Source organism: Solanum stenotomum, chromosome 2 (assembly GCF_019186545.1).
Source record: "Solanum stenotomum isolate F172 chromosome 2, ASM1918654v1, whole genome shotgun sequence".
NCBI lineage: Eukaryota > Viridiplantae > Streptophyta > Magnoliopsida > Solanales > Solanaceae > Solanum > Solanum stenotomum.
The window spans coordinates 14,960,611-14,984,803 of NC_064283.1; the positions used below are offsets into that span (position 1 = coordinate 14,960,611).

Genomic DNA, 24,193 nt, shown 5'->3' on the forward strand with positions numbered 1-24,193 from the left:
AAAAATAAACATATAGTATATGGTAATGAAGTTATTGTATTTAAACAAAAATGTAAAAGACAACTGTGGAAATACAAAGACAATATCTTCAGGATGGATTCAGTGTTGATTAGACTGGACTCTTGCTAAGTCATACCTTTCATACTAATAACATAAAAAAACAAAGTGAGTTATGGGTAGTTGCATTCTTTGAATAAAATTCATATTGGGTTTCGAGAACAACCAAAGTGAATCGCTAGTGTCCAATTCCTTTTGCATGCCTTTGGGTCCTATTGCACACAGAGACGGATCCAATTTGGGGCTTATTATAGGCCGTACAAAAATTACATTAATTATATATAATTAAAATTATGAATATATATAGATATATAAATTGAATTTTTTGATAAACAATTTGGCTCTGCCATTATATGCATGTATAATCTAAAGGTCATTTTGTTATAATTAGGAGGAGATATAATAATTTCGCAATAGATATAAAATTAACGGATTTATGTAGATATAAGAAATTTCATAATTATTGTTTAACCTAATATGAATTAAAGATTAACAATTGAATGTAAAAATAGAATCAAAAGTAAGTTATAATAATTACTATTAACCTCTTGATCCTGAAAGTAAGTTCTATAGTGTATTGATGTAAAAAGGCAGGGTAAGTTAGGGGTGTGCATCAGTCGGTTTGATTTATCAATTTTGTTATTTTTAAATACACTAAATCAATAATCAATTCACGAAAACACTGACAACAACTGAAAGGAAGGGGTCCACGTAGCTATTGTGTTCGCCCCTTTCCTAGTCAATGGGTCACAACAAGTTCGACATCTACTATAAAAGATAATATATTTTTAATCAGTTTTCAATTTATTGTAAAATTTTGATTTTCGATTTCACCAATAAGAAAATGCTTATAAAAAAAATATATTACTTGTTCAATGATGCGACGTGACAAGACAATAATGTAAATTTATAGAATGCTCATAAAATAGAAACAATACTAACATGAAAAGAACTATAGAAGTGCAACACAAATAGAAATTAATTAAGCGGAATATGGTTCTTGCTTTAGGTTTTGAAGTTTTGTATAATATAAAGTTGTAAACTCAAAATCATGATGAAGTGTGAATTAAAGGCTACAAGGAAAAGACAATAACCAGTAAGGTACTGAGACTGACATTTAATATTTATGTAGGGATAAAGTAGTAAATTACTATCATCTTAATGGATTATCGATTTACCTAATAACTCAATATTAAAAATCCAATATCAAATCGATAATCCGATAAATTTTTTTTACAAAACCATTAGAAATCTGTTAACTCAATTACCCAATAACAACAAACCAATAAAAATTTTCAATTCAATTTATCGATTAGTTCGATTTTTGCACACCCCTAAAGCTCCTAACTATGTTAATGAGCAATGTGATTTAGAACAAAACATATGAGCTTTGTGAACAACTTTGCGAAGGAACTATAGGTGGAAATTTCAACCCATATAAGTGAAATGGATCCATTTTTTCTATATTTAATTAAATGGATCGCTCATATTTTCTTAAATGGGTAAATACGGACTTCAAATTATTTAAACTCACACAAATATGGACAAATGGGTAAACATGAGAATCCATATATATCCATATATCACTCACTTATCATAAAAATTCCTAATTGCAGTATTTGTTTTTGAAAATAAAAAATAGAAAATTGGTGGGGTGGGGGTAGGGTTGAAAAAAAACTTATTTTTTTCAATAAAAAAAAATTATAATTTTTTTTGGGCCTGGTTGGGGGTGGGAGGGGGGAGGGTTGGTATTTTTATTTTAAAAAAAATTCAAAAAAAACTTTTTCTAATTTTTTTCTTTTGGGGTGAGGGGTTAGGGTTGGCAAAAACAAATATTTTTTAAACTTTTTTTGGGGTTGGGTGGGGGTTGGTTGGGTGGAGTGGGGTGGTAGGGATTGAGATATTAACAATTTAGCTTTTAATATTTTTTTAGCTTTAGGAGAATGATGTGGGTTACAATCATTTTATCCAAATCATATTTGACCAAATTCATATTTACCCATATTTTATATGACTGGATTGTGATCCAATTCATTTTAATTCAATCCAATTCATTTTAACTCAATTCATATTCAATCAATTCAAATCCGATCCAATCCACTCATTTGCCACCCTTGGAAGGAACTATAGATTCGGATCACTCGTGCGGATTAACCTAAATCTATATAAATAATAAATAAATATATGTTTGTTATATATTTAATTACTATTAAATAATGAAAATACACAATGGTTAGGACTCCTTCTAATTTGGATGAAGATTTCTTTTTCGGAAAACATTAAAATAATTCTATAGCAAGGTATTTCCTCCATTTCATATTAATTTAATTTTTGAGGCATTTCACACCCTTTAAGAAAAGTAGATTAAGACATAAATTAAATATAGTTTTCCATTTTTATCCTTATTAATTATTGTCAAATTTATGATTAAAATAACTAAATATTAATTAATTACTAATTCCAATACTAACTAATGAAGGGATAAATTGAAAAAACACTCTAAAAGTAATTTTGAAAACTTAACAATTAAGTTAATTTGAAAAAATGAAAAATGTCTCAAAAATAAAATTAATATGAAATGGGGGAGTACAATTCATAGACTAAAATTCTTTAGTGTAGTTTGCATTTATATACATGTAATTAAGTTATTCTTCCTATTTAAAAAAGAATGACCTAGTTTGACTTGAAACGTAATTTAAAAAAAGAAAGAAAACTTTATAATCTTGTGATTCTAAATTAAAGTTATGTCAAATGTACCAAAATGCTCTTTAATCTTACGGCCTTAAACATGTCAAATGAAAAGTTAAAATTAAAGTGTTGTAAAAAAAAGTCATTCTTTTTTAAAATAAACTAAAAAAAAATTGAGTTATTTTTTTTTAAACGAAGAGAATATTAAATTAGTGAAACGAATTCAATGATCTTTATTGTTAGATCATGTTTGTACATCATAATAATCATTATCTGCATGTCCCATGTTGTTGTTCTGTGAAGCTTATCATGTCCAGCCAGACACTTGTGAGTTGTGAGTGACCAATAGTTCATTTTCTGCATAAATATCTGTCCTTCAAATAGTGTTTGGTATGATGAGGTAAACAGTAGAGTAGCAATAGGGAGCAAGCTGATTGGGATATAAGCAGAGCAGGCGTATTTAGAATTTCGACAAGATGAACGCATGATTATAAAATAATATATTTTAAATATAAATTTAATTAATTTGACTTTAGATTTTAATATAAATTATTAAATTTTAAAAATTATAGGTTCAAAATATATAATACTATTAATTTTAAATTTTTAATATACATATTTAATTTAATTATATAAGAATTTTATGGTGCTAAATTTTCTAGGAAATTTCAATTGAACATACTTGAAACTTTTGAGAGATTTAAGGAAAAAATAAAAGAAAAATTAGTTGAAATGTCAAAAGTGTAACTATTAATCACTTGGAGAGGTGTTATTCAAAAAGACAACGTAGATATAAGATTTAAATTTCTATTCTCGAAGTGCACCAAATCATCATCGTATTATTATATGATACTTTAAATATGAATTTAAACATTTATATTCATTTTTTTTAAAAAAAATAACACTATTATATATGATCTAGAGAGAGGAGCATGAGTTCACGTGAACCCATGATACCCTCTCTAGATATGCCCCTGGAAATATGAAGCTGCAAATTCGTTGTTTGTGGTGCCGCAGATGAAACTACTCTATTTGAAGTCTTAAGTTAGAGTTTTGAATATGAAAAAAAATTATTGGGAAGAGACACTATCCCTAAATGGAGTTTTATATTGAGTGAATTCGAATTAATTATATTTCATTAATGTGAATATTGAACATCGAATGAAGCTCAGATTACGAGATGAGAAACATTGCCACGTGAATTTGTGCAATTATTAATTACTGCCTCTGCAATTCCTTTTCCCTCTTTGCTCTTTAATTAATTACCCATTAATTCCATCATCACATACGTCAATCTTCAAACTACCATGAATTATTTCTCCGTATTTTAATTTGTTGTGTTTAAAAAAGTCTCTTTTTTTAAATAAAGAATATTTTAATAAATTTAATGTATCTTTTTAGTTTAAGATTGTAAAAGTAATGTGTTTTTGCTAAAATTCTATTTCGAATAAAATCAGATAAATAAATAAAGAAAACAAAGGGAACATTTTGCAACTTTATTACAATACCTTTTTGGCTTAATTTTTCTATCCTTTAGTATCCAATCTCCTTAAATTTGCAACATAAGCTAAAACAAATGAATTTAAAAAGTTACAATATAAAAAGAAAATTAGTCACCCTATTCATATATATATGTATACCTTATTTTAAAAGGCTACATTATAACTTTATTAAGTCCTTATTTATTTTGAAGATTGTGAATCAATACTATGAAAATTTATATAAAGTTACTTGAAGGTTAAATCCAAGATACTATTTGTATGTATTTAAATATCTTTGTGAGAGAGAACAATTTAATCTTCTTATTTGATATTTCACTTTTGTTTCGAGCTTTAGGAATGAACCTAGCAGTCCGTCTGCAGATTGATCGAACTCAGTCAATTTTGTTCAATAAGTATAATTGTAACTCATATAATAAAGAGATAACTTGTCTACTTTAGTATCATGATTTGATTATTACTTTAATTAAATTTGTAATTAAACGCTTGTAATTAGGAAGTTATTAGCGATCCAATATACATTAGATTTATTGTACATATACCAAATTACCAATGAAGATTATAAATATAGTATTTAAATTTATGCCTTTTACCACCCACCCGCGTTGTTAATGAACTTGAATGTTTGAATAAATTTATTAAATGTCTAAATTTAAAAAAAAATAGTTTTTACCAATTTATTTTTAAAAAAAATTGCTGAAGCTTTTGTTATATTTCTTGATAAACTATGACGAGATAAAAAACAAAAAAATAAAAAAGAGGAGGAAATTACTGTTGAGTTCAGATTAGTTAACAAAGATTTGGATTCTTGTGAGAAATTGAACATGTATTTTCTTTTCTAGACAATTATTATTTTATAGTAGAATTTAATTTAAACCAGACTGTACCAAAATAATATCTCATACTGTCAGTTGTAAAAATAATAAAAAAAATTAATAATAATTCGATTTGGCTAATTTGGCCTTTTTTGGTGAGTCGTTGTCACCAGCTTTTTGACATTTCTTCAAGTACTGTTTAAATGGAGAAAAAACCAAATTATTAAAACAGAGAAAAATGTACGATAGTAAATTGTTTTCTGTTATTTTGTTTAATTGTCTGCTGATTTCTAGGGATGTGAGCCTTTCCCAACTAGATAGTTACATCTAGTTAGGTTCCTCTTTCTTATTTAGTTTCTTTCTAACCAAGTTGTATTTTATTGCTTTGAGTTAGAGTTTGATAGATTTTATTCTTAAATATTTATCTGATTAAATTTTAAAAATATAATTTTCAAATGTTTTCACAAATGGACTTTGATTAATTTTTGATTTATTTAGTTTTTTGGTTTTTTTACGTACAGAACTTCAGATATTGTTCAAGTACAACCAAATATATAATTAAAAATTATAATTTCTTAAACACAATTTTAAATTTTAACTTCATAAAATATGACCAAACGAGTTAAGATAAATTGAATCATAATGAACTAAACAACGAGTCCATAACTCAACTTGTCTAAGTCTGATTCATCATTTTAACAAACCTGATAAGTTTCTGAATACTTAAAGGACTAAAATCAATAAGTTTATAGTTAAAGAACTAAAATCGATAAGTGTATAGTTAAGGGACCAAAACTGATAAGTTTTTGAATAGTTAATAATGACTAAATTCGTTAAGTGTATAGTTAAGAGACTATTTTAGATTTACTCTTATAGTTAAATGACTATTTATGTCATTTTCTCGTGAAAGAGACCTATAAATAAATAAAAAATGATAATTTGAATTTTATAATTAGTTAAATAAAAATTACATTTCTATTAATTACATTAAAAATAATTTTTAGCGATAGTTAATTAATGATAATAATTTAATTATCGCTAAATATATATTTGTAGCAACAATTACTAGTGACAATTATCTTTTTGTATTTTTTGTAAATTTCACTAAAGCTTAGAGTAATGATTCTAGAGAAAGATACAAGTATTTGATAAAAATGAATTTGATGATGTTACAACGTGGTAATCCTACTATTTCTATTTAGAGTGACATATTAGGAGTTAATTGTTAAGCAGTAATCCCTCATTAATTCATAATAACTGATTAATTGAATGACATTTAAGAATGAAGAAATAATATTCTATGTCATTTATAGGTCAGTTTCATAACAACTAGTGTTGGCTATTAACTTTTCCTCCGAATGTAATGCTTTATTATCTTTCACGTGTCACTGTATGATTCGATCATGTGTCTTGTTATGCTTTGAATAACTTTCACTATTTTCCACTTGTTACAATCTGATACGGCCACGTGTCTTGACTATTTTTACCTTATACAAATTTATTTTTTTTGCATCATAATATTTTACAAGTTATGTCTCATGTCCTTGAAGAATTTATGCTTTGCTAGATAAATGTTCAATTGAGAAAAAATAAATTAAAGACTAATCCATGAGGGACAAAAAATAAAGACGAACTCATTTAGAAGACAAATTGTGACTTGAAGGGGCCTAATTCAGCCCTATCTATAGAAGACCAACAGTGGGTAACCTATCCAATCTGTATGTAGAATTATACAATTGCACTTGCTAGTCAATTAATTGTTACCATATTATTTAAGGTAACTTTGTTTTGAATTTGGCATGTGTAACTTTGTAAAGATAAAAGGACTTATTTGTTGATGCTCCTTTGGGATTGGGAAGTTATTGATTATTTGAATTGGAAGTTAGACGTAAATGTTTGAAGTTGGCATACATAAATAATATATGTCAAACTTTAGTTCAAATTTCTAACTTCGAACACTAATTTTACTGTTTCAATTCTAGATTTGGCTAATCAAAATCGACTATACTGTTCACTTGGCCCAATCACTGTGAGGGAAGTCAGTCTCCTTCAAACTCTTAAGTTGAATTCTCTATATGGATTTAATAATAACAGATGTTGAGATGGCCGAGTTGGTCTAAGGCGCCAGATTAAGGTTCTGGTCCGAAAGGGCGTGGGTTCAAATCCCACTCTCAACATTTATTTTTTCAGATAATTTTAGCGTCTTATCACCAACTTTTCTTGTAATTTTTCAGATAATTTTAGCTGCAAAATTATAATCTATCATTTAAAAGTTTATAATTACAGAAATCCCTCAAACGAATACAATAATATAAGCGCTGATACATTAATTTGATGCGCGAGATACATTAATCATTAAGTAAGATACATTACATTTTATACATGATACACTAATCTAATGCGCGAGATACATTAATCTGATGCGCGAAATAAGCTAATCTGATGCGCGAAAATGAGGAATTTTGGAGATTTGTAAAACTTATAGGGGATAATGGTAATAAGTAAACTAAAATGTGGGATTTCTGTAATTTTTCCATTTATAAATTATGCCTACTTTCTTTATTTTGATTTTTTTAAAACTCATTTTTATTAATACAAAAAATTATGTCCGGAACAATTTGCCCATTCAAGAAATCAACCTAGAAATCTCTATTTTTTGCCCTAAAAGTCTGTGCTAACATGTCTAGCAGTAGACTATTATTAATGGTACATGGGAAAATTTGACCATTTTTAATTATTATAATTAAGCGCACATTTTATGTTTTGACATATACACATGACTTTGACACATTGATAGGGTTAATAAACGCAAACATATATCCTAGGGTTTAAGAATAGATGCTAAATATAAATTAACCATCCAGATATCTGGGAAAATTTTCTCTAACTCATGGAAACCAATTTTGCTGGTACTACCCTCTGTTACTATCAAGTGGATTAGACCATCTTCACCCTCTGTCAAAATGAGCTCGGATGGGACCTGTGTTGGAAACTTCAAGTGGCGGAGGTGGCATTGTGAGAGATTCAAACGATAACTGTATTCATCCTTCCACTTGGAAATGGAACCAGTAACGCAGTTGAAGCTAGTGCATTTCTCTTAGGTCTAAAATGGTGCACAAACAATGGGCATAGCAGTATAATTGGTGAAATCGATTCACTTCTCCAAAATTGTATCCAAAATATTTGGTCCACTCCTTGGAGGATTAGAGAAACAGTTGAAGAAATTAGGAAGCTAGTCCACAGATACGATATCCAGACTGATCATTGCTTCAGAGAAGCCAACAAAGTGGCTGATAAACTGGCCTCCATGAGCCATTCTATCAACAATGTCAAAATTTATACTGACCCTAACTCATTGCCAAGACAGGTAAAGGGTCTTTTTAACTTAGATAGATGGCAATTTCGTTCCTTTAGGACTAAAAGAAAGAAAGAAACCGGGATTGACTTATTTTGATCCTCCTTGAGGAATTTCTTCCTATTGCCACTAAGTCAAGTTTGCACACTAACTTCTTCCTTAATGATTTCCCTTGACACAACATCCTAACAGATAAAAGGCAGACACCTAAAAAAGGAGCTTACACATAGTTTCATGTTCTATTTCACTCTCCGATAGAATGCTGGTAAATACACCGACACCTCTAACTGAAACACAAATCAAATAAAGATATACTTGCTCACAAGTTCACATGTCCAAGATGTGAGCAAGTAAAAAGCATAGGTATTGGAAAAGAGGAACCTGCAGACCGTTTCCTGGTATTCTACCAAAACCTGGATATGTAGGGATGAAATATGAGAGAATATCAGTCCAGCGTATTGCAACCAAGCATGATAACAGCCCACTAACCAAAAAAATGACAATGAATGTGCATACTGGAAACAAAACAGAGAAACTCTTAATTTGGAATACGAACGAAAGGAAGTATGAGTTGTCACAGAACAGAAAACCAAATCCATAAGTTGGGATTTAGTCCTATAATAACATTGTAGAAAGACAAAACGCATTGAACTCGAAACTTATGACACAAATGAGACTGTTGCTAGATCGGTTTGCTGTAAATCATGATATCAGTTGAATTATCATGTTGCTGTGAACATTTGTTCCACATAATATAAATCAAACCTATCAAGCTGAACTGGGAATAAGTGAGTTATAGTGCTCACCAAGCCCAAAAGCATGCTTGTGGTAAGATAGCATTATACTGGAAGCTGAAGAGCCAGACCCACTGCCGGATTTGTATTCCTTTCCCATCTCCACATCAGGAAACGACCCTGAGAATATCATTATATGTTTCTTTAAGACGTGAGTTAAAGCACCAAGCTCAAGTTGTCCTCCCCATGCAGCAGTTGACTCCACTTCTCTACAGTAATTCTCGAACCTTCCTACAAGAGAATCATCCGATTCTCCCTCTTCTGCATTCTCAGAGAGGAAAAAAGGGAGAAAGTCAGTTGCATGTTTCCTCATGTAAGCTGCCACCATCTGTCGCAGTTCAAGATACGAATAAGGCGATGAACCACCAGTGTGGACAGACAACTGATTCTCCACAGCTCGGTAGAGACAGTGTCCATCAGGCTTTATTTCGTTAACAGTCAATCCAAGGGGCTCAAGCTTTCTTTCTAACTTTTCATTCTCAATAACCCGATCACTTATGATATTACTCTGCTCTTCTTGTATTCTCTGCTCTCTGGCTGCCTCTTGTTGAGCTCTTTTCTCACGTCTCTTCACGCTCTTGCTGGGTTTTGAATGGTCAGTTTGACTACTGACAGAAACACCAGCAATGGCCTTCACCAATGTGTCAAGATTCCCTTTTTCCTTCCCATTATCATTATTACTATCACCACTGTAGCCTAAAGAAGCAAGTTCCCCAGCATGCCCTTCTTTGAGCTTTGCAGAAAGTTTAGATACTTCTTTGTCCACTTGTTTTTTCTTAGCTTTCTGTTCAGCTTTGCTGCCTTTAGCTGCTGCCTTTTTCATAGAAATTTCTTTGTCCTGTAGCTTAGAGATTTCTTTCCTGCATACATCAATATGAAATGTCAACAAAAAAATTAAGCTCCCAATAACTAATTTGGAGTGATAAATTAAGCAAGTGCTTCACACAACGCTTAGACATTCAATAACTGAAAACCTTATTACAAGCCATCTGTGATATTGGTAACACAATTACTTATCACAGGTCAAAAATTGAAAGCCTACGCATGGTTCAAGAAGCCTGTTATAAGTCATCTCCTCATATAGACTTCCAATCTTAATTATTAGTTCTTGTAATATTCATTTCAACAATTAGAAAAACTTCCAATTCTTTTTAGGTGGATCAGCATTATAGAAAGTCAATAATCCTTCCATAAACTCATATTTTAATCAATAAGAGCAATTTCTTACAAAGTCGATAGCGTTTCCGAATAAACGTGCTAGGGAGTAGGGATACAAGTAGTATGACTGGTCCTATAAGCAGAACAATGTAATAATCATGTGGAGGGTTATATAGAGAATATTAAAAATACAACTAGGGGAGAGCAAAACCAAGGGCAACATGTCCTCTAAGGGCCTTATAAAATACCTATGCCTAGAAAGCATCTCCTCACGGGTTTCTGTCATCTTTTGAGGCGCACTTTCTGAGGCTCCCTCAGGCAACTGATCTTCTGCTTTAGGTGTATCCTCCATTTCAAAACCCTGAAACAATATGAACAACAAATAAGCATCGCAATATAGATGGGAAGATTTTACAAATCAATCATAATAAATGTTATGTCGTAATTTTACTATCTTTAGAAAAATCACTTTTTGAAATGTTCCAAGTATAAGACCATAAGACCACAAGGAGCGGTCATCCAAAACTTCTATGAAATACAAGTCTCCAATTAACTAACATATCTCAAATTTTCCGCAGTTAAAATGACTCCCCAAGAAGCACACCAAAGTAAAAGATGCCCCCTTTCTTTGGGCCCTTAACTGTAATATGAATTTACTGTTGTCTTGTATACAAACATTTCAAATCATGATGTCCCTTTGCCTTGTGTACAACATTTCTAAGAAAGGTTCCACCTCACAGATAATTTATTTTTTCTTTTTTGTTGACCGTGGTGTCTGGGCCAGCTTTCGCACACCTCAACTAATACCACGGGATACCTGCCACCTCCCACTAGCAACACATACCATGTAACTCTGTCCACCAAGGCAAGGACAAATGAGAAGAATCAGCTGCCACCTCACTGATAATCATCTAGATCCCAAGATCAAGGATCTTCCTATTTCTTCAAGACGTCAGAGTAATTTCTAGGGAAAAAAATCATTGTGACGCCACATACCAAGCCATAAGCAGACCATTCGCAATGCTGAAACTAGAGAAATCCATTTTCTCTCTCATTATATTTCTCCGGAAGCATATTTCAAATGAGGAACTCAGTTTTCATGTAAACGAAGTATGCTATTTGCTGCTCTACTTCACTGTAATTGCTTACGTGTCTTCCTCTTTCATACACAAATCTCTATCGTCACTACCCCAAAAAAAGCTCAGTTAAAAATCCTAAATCTTCTTATACTAAGCCCCCTACTTCAATTAGAATCAAAGTCCTTTTCTTCACTAATCAGTAACTGGAAAAAGGATTTTAACTCCAATTGAAGCAGGGACTTACTCCCATAAAGCTCAGATTTTTGACTAAAAAATAACTACGGTAAAAATATTTTAAAAAACTGAAAATTGCATATTCAATTAAATTAATAACTGAAACAAATAAAGAAATTCAACAACATCATATCCAATGTAATATACAAGTAAGATTTAGGGAGCTTAGAGTCTAACTACTACACGTAGGTAGAGACATTGTTTTCGATAGATCCTAAGTGCAATAAATCAAAGTATTTACGGAAAAAGGAATACGATAGCGAAGAAAACATGTCAATTAATAAGGAAAAACAGTTCAACAACATTCAGAGAAAACTAACAAAAGAGATGAGAAAAGGGAGAGGGAGCAGAGCGAGGCAGTAAAGAAGAAAAAGGAAGAAAATTACCGAAAATTTTGAAATAGAACCCTAGGCGAGATTGCAGATGAAGCCAAATTTGGAACCCTAGCCAGTCGATGAAGATGATAAACTTGGAGTCCACAATCCCAATGTCCGAAGATGGAGTTTTTCTTTTTCTTTCTTTTTGGAAAAAAAAGATAGTAACAAAATAAAGACAAAATCTAATATACTCCTTAACTTTTTTTGGAAAAAAAATAACAAGTCCCAATTTTATTAATTTATTAACGGTTAAATAATGGTTTTGATATTTTTTTTACTCTATTTGGGTTTTATTTATCATATTGTCTATATGATTTACGATGAAGAAAATTATGCTCGTGTAATCTTAACGATTAATTTGATAACGATCAATAATCAATCTCTATAATTGATATGTTAATGATTTAGCATATCTATAAATTCATAACCGATAATTTTCAAAATTGAATCAAATCGACTGATATGCCGCCCTAACACTTCAGAATAGAGGACGCATCCGTGGAAAATTGAAAAATCAAGTCAAAGAAAAATTTGATTTTTTAGTTTGATTTTATATTTTGAAAATGGACATAATATAGATTGATTTTAAGCACGAAAAATTGAAAAAAAAAATATCAAAGATATTCAATTATATAAATAATTTTTTAGAAATATACTTATGCGCGCGTGTACATATATATATATATACACCCACCCGTTTAGTTTGTTTGGGTATATTATTAGGTGTTAGTAATGGGTGGGTTAGGGGTTATTTGGGTAAATCTTTTTAATTTTGGATGGTTTTCTTTGTGGGTTTAAATTTAGTGAATATTTCGAGAAAGATGCATAGGAAGACACCACGTGTCCAATTCTTAAGAGTGAATGACACAAATGATCCACTTTTCGGACAACAAGAACACTAGTGTCCAAATAGTAACAAAGGATATTCATATACTATTTTCAATAGTTTGGAAGTATATATATTCGTCCCTTTTCCCTTTATTGAATTATAAGAATTAATAATAGGCAATCAACGGTTAGAAAATGATCCTTATATAAGCAGGGGCGGACTTGGAGGTTGACGAGGGGTTCACCCGAACCCCCTTGAAAAAAATTATGTTGTATATTTAAGGTAATTTAAAGAATTTTTATGTATATATATTGATTTCGAACCTCCTAAATGTAAGCTTAGAGGTTGACTTAGTGATTGAGGGGTTCAAAACTCACCTCGAGGTTCCAAGACCAAATCTTAAGCACTATTTTTTTTTCGAACCCCCTTAATAGAAATCCTGGATCCGCCACTGTATATAAGTTGTAGGATTATCATTATATAAAGACACACAATATATTCTACTGAATGCTACAACTTTTTTTACTTCCAACCTGAAGGTTGCGAGTTCGAGTCACCAAGCAAAAGGGGTGGGAGCTCTTAGGGAGGGTAAAAAAAAAAGTATTATGCTTTGTTCAGTGTTTTTTGTTTGACCACTGTTGTGGACTTGAAAGTAATTTTATAAGCAATTATCTAAAATGAGACTACAATTTCACTTTTTAATGCCTAAACTATATTCCTAAAGTGTTTGTACTATGTGGATTTATTGAAGCTCTGATAGAGTAACGTTTTCTTAGTTTAATCTTGAGTTTAACGTAAAGTGCTTAAGCAGCTTGAAGAATGTCCTCCTTAGTTTGTAAGCACCTTTTTGATTCACTCAAACATTTTAAAAGTGCTTAAAATTATTTTTAATTAAAAAACACACTCAAAATAAGTCAATCCAGACAAGCTCTAAGAGGCCTGAGGTAAAAAAATATATTACTTAGTTAAGATTGTCCTACTGCTCATCCTCTCTTTGTTAGTCTTGATACTGATACTTAGACTATGATTTGAGGATAGAAAATGTGATTGTTGAAAGAACTACAAAGGTTTTCTTGTAGTCTGCAAGATACATTAGGGCAGAACTCTGTTGCTTTCAACCTAAGTTGATCGCATTTGGGTGTGGGTGTCCGATATCAATGTGAATTTGGAAGTCTGATCCTTCAGGATCTTAATTTTTTGATTTGAGGGTACGAACCCAAGTACTGATACTTAGACTATAATTTGGGGATATAAACTATGATTGTTGAAAGAATTTTCTACTATTTAAATAGATCAAAGACTAGGTAAACTATCTACACTTCTATTTATTTCGACATGACATTTTTTCTATATACATTCTCACATACGTAGTAATTTTCTGTCTTGACGAGTTATGTTACAGGTCCTGATGTTTTTTTGATGACCACAAACAAAAGAGGCTGATAATGAACTTACGGGGCTATCCCTTAAAGTTGATACATCACATGACAGTATTAAGCAAGGAGTTGGTATGTAGTAGCCTCATCTTCTTTTTGTTATTTCATGTAATAAGTTTTTATTAACTATGCCTTTGAAATTGAAAAAAGGGTAAAGATGAATGTTGAAAACAAACTAGGACAAATGCAAAGTATTATATCATCTCCTAAGTCGTTTGTGGTCATAACATTATGTATATCTACCATTCTGTTAAACTAATCTACAAATTCATAACTTGATAGGTGCAGTTTGACCGAAGGAGATCGGTTACTGTATTGTTTATAATGCTTAGATTTACTATAGTAGTGCAATGACATGCCATCTCTACTTCAACTATTTGCTATAAACAGTGGAACACTTCCCTTGATGTGATCCATATATAAAATATATCATGCATGTTCTAATTTCAAGTTTTTAATTATTGCTAGCATATCAATGTTGAGTACTCATTTTACAAATGACATTTTTTGTTTGTAAATAGCAGGGAACATTTCACCATTTTTAATCATATTGAAGAAGACATTTGTGTGTTGTGGCAAAGAATCACTGTTATAAATTATAATTGAATAAAGTCACTGATGAAATAGCAGTAGCTCAAATAACCTCATGTATGTCGAAAATATCAGTTGCTGAAGTAGTGATAGATGTCATGTCTGTGAGGAAGGAACTAAAACAAACCTAGTGACTCTGTACTGCAGAAATTTATCTGCTCCTTTCACCTTGCTATTACGAAAATATCATGCTTGTGTTCTTCCTCGGTCCAAAAACAAAGATACATGCTCCTTGTGTTGGACCACTATTACTTACTATATATATGTAAGCTTTGCTGGAGTTGCTATATATATTTTCTTTCTAATTTGACTTTTTAAGATAGTGCATGATTTCAACAAATATCACATGAAAGTACTTGGTCGGGTTAGATATTTTATTTTGGCTGCTCGTCTTAATAGTTACATGGCTACTGTGACTGTGACGAATGACATTTTAGTAATTTTAACATCATTTAAGGGTAAAATAATAATTATATAATTACTGGTCAAAATGAAAATCTAGAAGAATCCATATATGTCTAACTTTTGTATGGGTCCTTAAGAATATTATTGTAATTTTGTTAAAATGAAGAGTTTCTATTAGTTATAACTTCTTACCAACAATAATAAATGCTAAGCTTGTTTTGACATGTTTTAGAAAGAAAATTTTGAATTCATTAAAACAAAATGTGTTTGAATAGTTAATATTTTGTTCCTAAAAATACTTTAAAGGATTACTGCGTAAACATATTTTTAATATTATGTTACATAATATGACCACTAAATTCGTATCTTGATTATTAAAAGTCTTTGAATGACGTATCAATAATTTTTAATTAATTTGACGAAAATATCAAATTTCGTGACTAAAATAATGGACAACCTGATAAATATATAAATTAGGAAAAAACAACCTGAAAAAAAGAACAAGTATATTTGTTATTTTGTGGGGGTAAGATTTAGAGTTTTCTTTTACAACATGATATTAAGAGTGTAGTATCAAAAAAATTATTAATGTAATTTAGAATATAACATTACGATAATTGTTATAGTATATAGAAATAAAGTTGCTTTCATGATTGTTTTTATTGTTGTGGAGTTAGAAATAAATCATACTTTCAATATTTAGAATATAACATTACGATTATTATATTGTTATTGTATATAGAAATAAAGTTACTTTCATGATTGTTTTTATTGTTGTGAAGTTAGAAATCAATTTTTTTATTAGTACTTTCAATATTAAAATCAAAACAAATAGAAGTATTTCTATTTATCGGAGGCAATAATAAAATGTATCACAAATTCATCGACAAAGCAAACTACAAACACAATATATACTTAAGTTGAAGCAATAGAGATCTGAAAGACTTCGAATCGATCTTTACGAATTGGTTGATCGATGATTAGTATTTTATAAGATGCAAAATTTATGGTGCAAATATTACAAAACGAAGATAATAACATTGTGGAAAATAGATATCACTTACGAAAATATATGAAGATTGATGAATTTTTTCAAAGATATCAATATTTTATATATTCATCGAACACAAAATCATTAACTCATAATCTAACGCAATTCTCTATTTCCTTCCTGCATAGAACTTTTAGGATTCAACTTTCTCAATTTGGATTGTAAACGACACATTTATGCCGTATGAACATTTGAAATAGATTATTAAGTAATATATTGAAGTTGTTTTCTAAAGAAAAAAATAGTATGAAGTATAGAAATCTCATATCTTTGGAGGGTAATTAATTACATCCTATCGAGGAAGTTTCCTCAATTACAAAAATCTCAAATTTTTAATTGCTTTCCAATACATTCCTTGGTTGTCCGATACAATGCAACATGAGAAGAATGTATCCGAAAGGAGATAGGTATGTAACTGAGAGGGGATAGATGTATCTGAGAGGGAATATGAATATATTCGAGAGAGAATTATGATATCTTAAGTTGTGAATTTATGTAATTTTTCTAACAAAATATGTGAAATTATCTTGGGTCCGTGTCACGGGACTTAAATTATCTAGTATATATATATATATATATATATCATAAGCAAAGCACATTTGAATTCATCATTTTCAATGAATAAAAGTTGTAGTCATCAGCTTAGCAAATAACTTTTTTATCATTCCAAAAACCACCGTGTGGAGAAGTTTAGGATGAATACCTGCAAAAGACAAGTAATATCAATAATTAAAATATGGAAATGGATGTCAAACTATTCGAGAAGTATTGAAACTCCCACACACATTATTATTTTTCCAACAATGAAGAAGAAAAACTAACAATATTTTACCAATTGCAACACATACTATTAAAAAACGTACAATGTGCAAAACTAATAAGAATTACAAATATTTATTCAAATTACCAACCAAAAAAGATTATCCAATTGTAAAAAGTGAGGTATATAAGCCTTGCATTTGACAAAACTCCGTACGTTGATTGGAATATCAATTGTCATGCCCCTCCCCCCCACCCCGCCCCCAGCCGAAAAAAAAGAAGGACAACAACATCCTTCTTTCTTTTTAGCCTTGAATTGGCAACAAAAAAGAGAGAAGAGACAAGACATTGCATATATACTATATCTTCTAATATATAATAAAATAATATAATATTTTTTTTCTTACTGAATAAGAGCCTAAATAAATACAAATTCATTTCATCAATAGAGCTACATTTTCTGTACTGTCAAATACATCAAAAATTCTCTTCCCCCATTGATAAGAATTGTGAAATGACTTTTATGATTATGAACAATGTGATCAATCATTCATGATCCTTTTGAAAGTTGTCTTTTGATTTACTTTTTTTTCCAACTCTTTCATCACCCCTACTTCTTCCAGTTCATGCATCAATCACCATTAATCCATAGTTCTTGAATCAATCATCATTAATCCATTCTTAGATTTTCCTCTTATGTTGTAATAATACTATTTTTGTTTACTGTCGAAACAATGTTGTCTGTAATTTTACAATTCTTATTAATCCAAATAGGACACCATTGAACTTCTATGAATGATGAAGCTGCTAGTTCAGATATCAAACAAATGCATTAGAATATCTTGCCAACCGCTAATATTAATCGTACTACCGAACAGTCGCACAAAGTGTGATTAAAATTACCGAATGAGCTGCAGTCACCTTTCTAAGATAATGTACATTGGCCACAGGTCCAACTAAGAATCTTTTGTGAACCAAACCATCGTGAACGACTTGTGTGCCGTTCCAAATACTGTGATCCCTAACCCCTGCATAATAGAAAACCATTTCATTAATTTAACATGTTGGACTTGAAAAGTGTTTACACAAAACATAGACACTAATCTTAATCGAGTAAAATTTCTAGACTATCCTAGGTAATGATTTAAGCAAGATCGACATGTTCAATTGAACTAATTTCTTTCAACTTGATCATTTACATTATATGAGAAAAGGAAGTTGAAGAGCTATATAAATAAAAACGACATTCATTATGAACAAACTGATTTCAAATTCTGAATTTGTGTCCGATTCAAATCATACTTAACATTACAAAACAAAAAACGGAAAGTTAAACGAACATACAGTTCAAAGCAGAGGCCAGGAATGAAGCCTTTATGGAAGAACCAAAGTTAAGGAGGGCTATCACTGAACATTGTTTGTTATGGCAAAAATGTTGTTCAGTTTGAAAAGTCCTTCTCTTGGTTTGTGGTGCGAATGCAACAATTTAACTTAACAAGAATCTTAATATAATCACCACGAATGAAATAAGACATTTAATTTAAGCTCCAAATTATCGAATTATAAGTGGTACACTGCTAAAAAAATACAATGTGCAAAACCAATAAAAACTCCAAATGTTATTCAAATTACTATCCAAAAAGACGATCCACATGTAGAGAGTGAGGTATATAAGCCTTGCATCTGATAAAACTTCCACCGTTGAAAACTCAAAAAATTCTCAAAACTTGCACTATACAATTCTCACCATTCTCTATAATCCAATAATCAGAAAGGAGATGTAAAAATTAAGCATTATGCATGATTAAGCTATGTAGGTGAGTAAATTACCCGCCTACAATTTTGTTTCAGCCGCATTCATGTTGCCTTTATGAGTGTGGCTCAACTCTATAAAATTAGTTAAAAGTACAAAAATATATAGAAATAGTCATAAGAGCTGATTTTTTTTCCCTATAGTGAAGTGATTTTTTGGCTATTGTATGAAGTACAAATCTCAAGTTTTAGATATTTCAGACATGAACACAATTTGATTGTGTATGAATAAGCAAGTCTCACCTTTGACATTTGTTATAGATCAGCATACATACTCCGGACCTGTAATCATCAAGCTAGTCATTAGTCGTGCTCACTTTATCAAAATATAATTCTATATTAACTTCATTTACCTAACAAAAATAAAGAGAACCTTGTAACAAAAAATAAAAAAAATAAAAAAATATGAAAGTCGTCCACAATTGAAAGGTTAGTGAATTGCAACCAAGAACACTCTTTTACAACATTTAGACAATGACATGTCATAATTGACATATCCAGAAAAGAAAAAGGTTTAAATTAACGAAAGGGCTAACTGCATAAAGAAAGATATTGCCAAAGACATGCCAACAGAAGTGTAAATACCTTTCATTCATTCACTTATAAGAAAAAGTGAATACTTTTACTCAATATATAACACAAATTTTTCAATGAGATATATTGATAAATAAATATATAGTGTCAGATCATCAACCTATAAATGGAATGTAAGGCTTAAATATTCAAGTGAGCAAGCTATGAAAGGAGAAAAATGACCCAATATACCTTGTTTCAACAATATTCTGAATCAAAAAAGCACAATAAAGAAAAAAATGAAAATATAAATGCATGCAAGAATATGTTACTATAAATAATAATTATTTGGACGAATGAATAGGAAACTATTATTAAGTTATAATGTTGTAGTATCCTTAAGACGGAACCTATCAATAAATGTGCACACACTTTAGCACCTTTTTTGAAAAAAAATAAATAAATAAAAATTCACTTTTCACCTTAACAACTATACTAAAGCATCAATTAATTAAGCGAGGTGAAGCGCATAACCTGAAATTTGGTGAGCTTCAGGGATTGATGGATTTAAGCAAGCTTTAACACCACTATCAAAAAGCCAAAGAAATATGAAAATTAATGTAGAAAATATGGTAATTCAAGCGATTTTAGAGGGAATAAGGAGAAATCTAAACGATATGTCATTATTAGTGAACCTTTTACTTTTGAAGGTTACACACTGCAAATATTTGCCTCAGGTGAGCTTGTAGGTAAATTTTAAGATAATTGAAACTAAGAATTGACACAACAAAACAAGTCAAGAGTCGGGAAAGAGGAACAATATTTCCATTCTTCTTATCACTATGAGGTGGTGAAATGTTTGCAATAAGTCTTAGCAATCCAGTGCCCCATATATGCTTTATGATTGTGAAAACCTGTTTTAGCTTATAGAAAATTTGGCATTAGAAATTTCAAGTTTGGTATAGCTAAAGCCACATTATAAGAATTGGATTTAAAATTCTTGACACAGTGAACAAATTAACTGAAAGGCAGAAAAAGAATCAAGTACATTCTCTCCACGGTAAAAAACCATAGGGAAGGAGGAGAAGTAAATCAGAAGATAATTAATGGCTTATGGGAGCAAATATCATGCTATGCTAGCGCACAAGAGAGAAGCTACTTAACGCGGTGATTCTAGTAGTATAAACGGTATAACTACAATGGCTTTATGCAGCTAGGAAACAACATTATCAATTGAGAATTTGCTAAGAACTAATGGACTATTCTTTAAATGTTTGAATGAGACTTCCATCAAATATGTTGTGTGCAAAGGAAATAAGACTTCCACACTTAAAAGCAGATCATTAGACTATAATCAAGAACATTTAAAAATGCTATTAAATTCCAATAGATATGCCTAGTGAATTGGTTAGAGCAAATTCCAATAGGTATCACTAGATAACTTTTCCTTCCCTCCCCTTCTAATTCTTAATATCTCCTTCTTCATATTCAATTTTGATCTAAATCCCTGCAAGAACCAATTCGTAACTATGATGTGAAAATTTAAATACCTTGTGCTAACTAAGATGTTATTACATATTAATAAAAAGTGTACAAAGACCCACCTTTATGTGAATTATCACAATTTCGCCTCTTCCTTTCTCAAGTGCTACTTTTTTGGGTTCCTCATAGAGGAAAAAAAAAGTTTGAAACACAAAAATAGAGACTGAACCACACATATCTGAGAGAAGGACAGAATGAGTTTAAGCTGAAAGTTCGAGAAGAAGATGAATTAAAAAGTGAAAGCATATAAATTAAGAAAAAGAGGAGTAAGATTAATATTGAAATGCCATCATATGTCTGATAACGAAAACGAAGATATCTCATGCTTTTCTCATTAAACTTAATATTGGGGTTTTCTACCTTTTGCATGGGAACAACGATCCTATGATGTTGGGCTCGTGCTAAGAAAATACAAATGACCACAATGTGACTATAAGAAGTATAAACAAAAAACCAATAAAGGCACAGATACAAAAAAAGACAAAACAAAAAGATGACAAAAGAAGGAGAAGAAAATTGGGAAAAATTTAGAGAACAACTTACCTATGATGAGAGAACACAACTGAGTAATGAAAAGAGACCAAGAAGATAAAGAGAACTGAAAGGTTCACTACGCAGCTGAAAAAAATAAAAAAGAGCATATAGTTGAACGTGAATAAAGATACAGGAAACATGAAATTCGTAACAAATTATCAAGGACCATAATAACCTTAGGGGTCCTTTAGTTCATTGGATAAGGTGGCATAGCTCATTTGTGAAACACACTCCACAACCACATTTATGGAACTACACATACATTTGTTCAATCGTTTTATTTTGCTTAAACATTAAGTCTTTTAGATAATATTAGTTAGAATTGCAAAGGTATCTATCTGTAATCAGAGAGACTCATATACTTGCTAAGGAGAAGAAGTACATGCCTTCATGTTTTTAGCTTTGTTAAGTTGATTTTGAAAAATCCTATATTCATTCTAGTGACAAGCTGCAAACAAGGTAATACTTCTAACAAATAAGGAAAACAATGAAAATAGAAGTAGCTTATGGGGAGAAGGTGATGATACCTTAAATGGACCAAAGATTAATATTTGTAAGACATTCATTTCAAACCTCAAATTCTCCCTTTTGAAAATGGCTTCGAGTATCCACATTGTAGCTGATAATATGAAGCTGTCGAGATGAAGATACTACAGACCATGAGTATTAATCTGAGTGAGAAAAAAAAAGATCGTGACTTCATAATCCAGAGAAAACAAACCAAGAGAGACCAAAAAAAGGCAGGAGAAAGCTCAGAAAAGTTGGGCAAACATGACAGATATTTGGCGGAGGGCTAACACCACGATAAAAATAATGCTCAAACAACAAACTGAACTTCCTTCTCCCTGACCAAAACAAGAACATTATTAAATAAATTAATGAAGGGGCAAAAAATTAAAGGAAAGTGCTTGCTTTTAGTGAGAAAGAACCTTTTTTCCAACTTATAATTCTCAATCAGCACCAGTGAGACAATGCAAATACTTTTAGCTAGTAGTAACACTTAAAACATTTTTTTTTGTTCAGGCAAAATCTCTATGGTGTAGCAATCTAATCGTTCTACTTTTAGTGAACTCGTTGAACAAAATAAAATCATTGTACTGCACAAAACTCTCATCACAACTCACAGTTCTAGCTCAAAAGTCTGAACCAAATTTTATCTTGCTGAAACCAACCACCCCTGATTTGCGTAGAAAGGAATAAAATCATATCATATATATTCTTCATTTTAAATTGTTTGCCTAATTTTGACTTGATACGAAGTTTAAGAAAGTAAGAAATCTGTAGAATGTATCAAAATGTCCTTTAATCTCGTGGTGGTAAACATGTTATGTGGAAATTGAAAATTAAAGAGTTGCAAAAAAGAGAAGAAAGAGACATCTTTTTTTGAAACAAAGGAATTAGGTATCAAAATCCATATTCTTAATCCAAACACAGAACTAACATCTTGTGAGAAAGTTCAACAATAGTAGCTGTATAAGTTTTTGATTACAACAAAAGTCAAAACAAAAAATCCACACAAAAATATGTAAATTTCCACTTATAGTTGTAAATTCCCACTCCCAGTTGATATCATCTAAACGGGAAATAAGAATAATTTCTAAGTAAAACATAAGAAGAGAAAAGATTTGATCTGAGATGAAAACTTAAAAAGGATTAAAAAAAACCTAATCCTAAACTTCTGAAAAGATTCATACGGTTGCTTGACCTTAGCCTTGCCTCTGGGTTTGACACAAAAATTAAAGAGAGAAGAAGGAAAGGGAAGAATGATCGAGAAGCTCCTAAGAAGAAAGAACTGATCCAAAAGACAAAAATACCCCTACTTTTGTTTTAAATAACTAAAAAGTACAAATCTGTCTAACTTTTATTGCACAATGTACAATAAGATTATGTTGTGGTCGTCCTAGCTCATCATACTTCTATATAGGGTTGTTCATGGTTATGGTTATAAAACCAAGCCGAACCGCAATCCGAACCAAACTGATTAAAAAAATCGATATTTGGTTTGATTTGGTTTTAAATTTTGAAAAATCGATATTATTTGGTTTGGTTTTACTAAAAATGAACTGCAAAAATAACCAAATCGAACCTAGAAGTTGTATATATAAATTGTATAATTATTTATAAAAAAATATAAGTATTTTGATAAATTTTAATTAACTTAAATTTTTAATTTTACTATTTCTAAAGCTCAACACTTCAATTTTAGCCCAACTATTAAAACCTTAAGTCTAAATCCCTCAATATTCATTACTTTAAAGATCACACTTTCTCTGTTCTTTCTAAAATTTTCTAACACAATATTGAATAATTTAAAGTTCAAGCTAAAGAAGGTGGTAATTAATTAGTTTTGACTATGAAATATTATTTTTTTAGAAGTAATTTCTCAATATTTTAAGGTGTAATTTTATTGAAAGTCTATTGATAAGATGTTGAGATCTCCAAAATATTGAACCAACTTTATGCCATTGACAATGAATTTTTCTAGTTTCTTAAACTTGGTACATTGGATGAATCACTTTGTTCGTGTGATAACTTATTTGTGCATTATTTATGTACTAAGTATTTGTGTCTATCGAGATGTGTATGTCCTCAACAAACTTATTACTTTCAAACCGAAAAAAACTGAAAAAACCTAACCAAATCGAACCAAACCGACGTTAACCAA

At 30.5% G+C, this 24,193-nt stretch overlaps 1 protein-coding gene and 1 non-coding gene across 3 annotated transcripts; one reads left to right on the top strand and one right to left on the bottom strand.

The window, feature by feature from the left end:
- Positions 1-7,155: 7,155 nt before the first annotated feature.
- TRNAL-AAG (transfer RNA leucine (anticodon AAG)) lies at positions 7,156-7,236 on the top strand. The gene has a single exon. It is a non-coding gene; the product is annotated as a tRNA-Leu (tRNA).
- Positions 7,237-8,941: 1,705 nt separating this feature from the next.
- Positions 8,942-12,198, bottom strand: LOC125855129 (OVARIAN TUMOR DOMAIN-containing deubiquitinating enzyme 5). 2 transcript variants are annotated; one of them, XM_049534808.1, is made up of 3 exons: positions 12,066-12,198; positions 10,615-10,727; positions 8,942-10,068 (listed from the first exon to the last, which is right to left on the bottom strand). In XM_049534808.1, exons 2-3 carry the CDS (start codon positions 10,716-10,718, stop codon positions 9,183-9,185), a joined length of 990 nt encoding a protein of 329 aa, XP_049390765.1. In that variant the 5' UTR covers positions 10,719-10,727; positions 12,066-12,198; the 3' UTR covers positions 8,942-9,182. The 2 variants fall into 2 exon arrangements, with proteins under 2 accessions (XP_049390765.1, XP_049390767.1); XM_049534810.1 differs by having other exon boundaries at positions 10,615-10,730; positions 12,067-12,194.
- Between the last annotated feature and the right edge of the window lie 11,995 nt (positions 12,199-24,193).

What these genes read in the sequence shown, in the direction of transcription:
- LOC125855129 (XM_049534808.1), bottom strand. Translation starts at nt 10,718, where the DNA reads ATGGAGGATACACCTAAAGCAGAAGATCAGTTGCCTGAGGGAGCCTCA. An exon ending in GAGATGCTTTCTAGGCATAG is followed by an intron (nt 10,069 to 10,614) that starts GTATTTTATAAG and finishes TGATGTATGCAG; the next exon opens with GAAAGAAATCTCTAAGCTAC.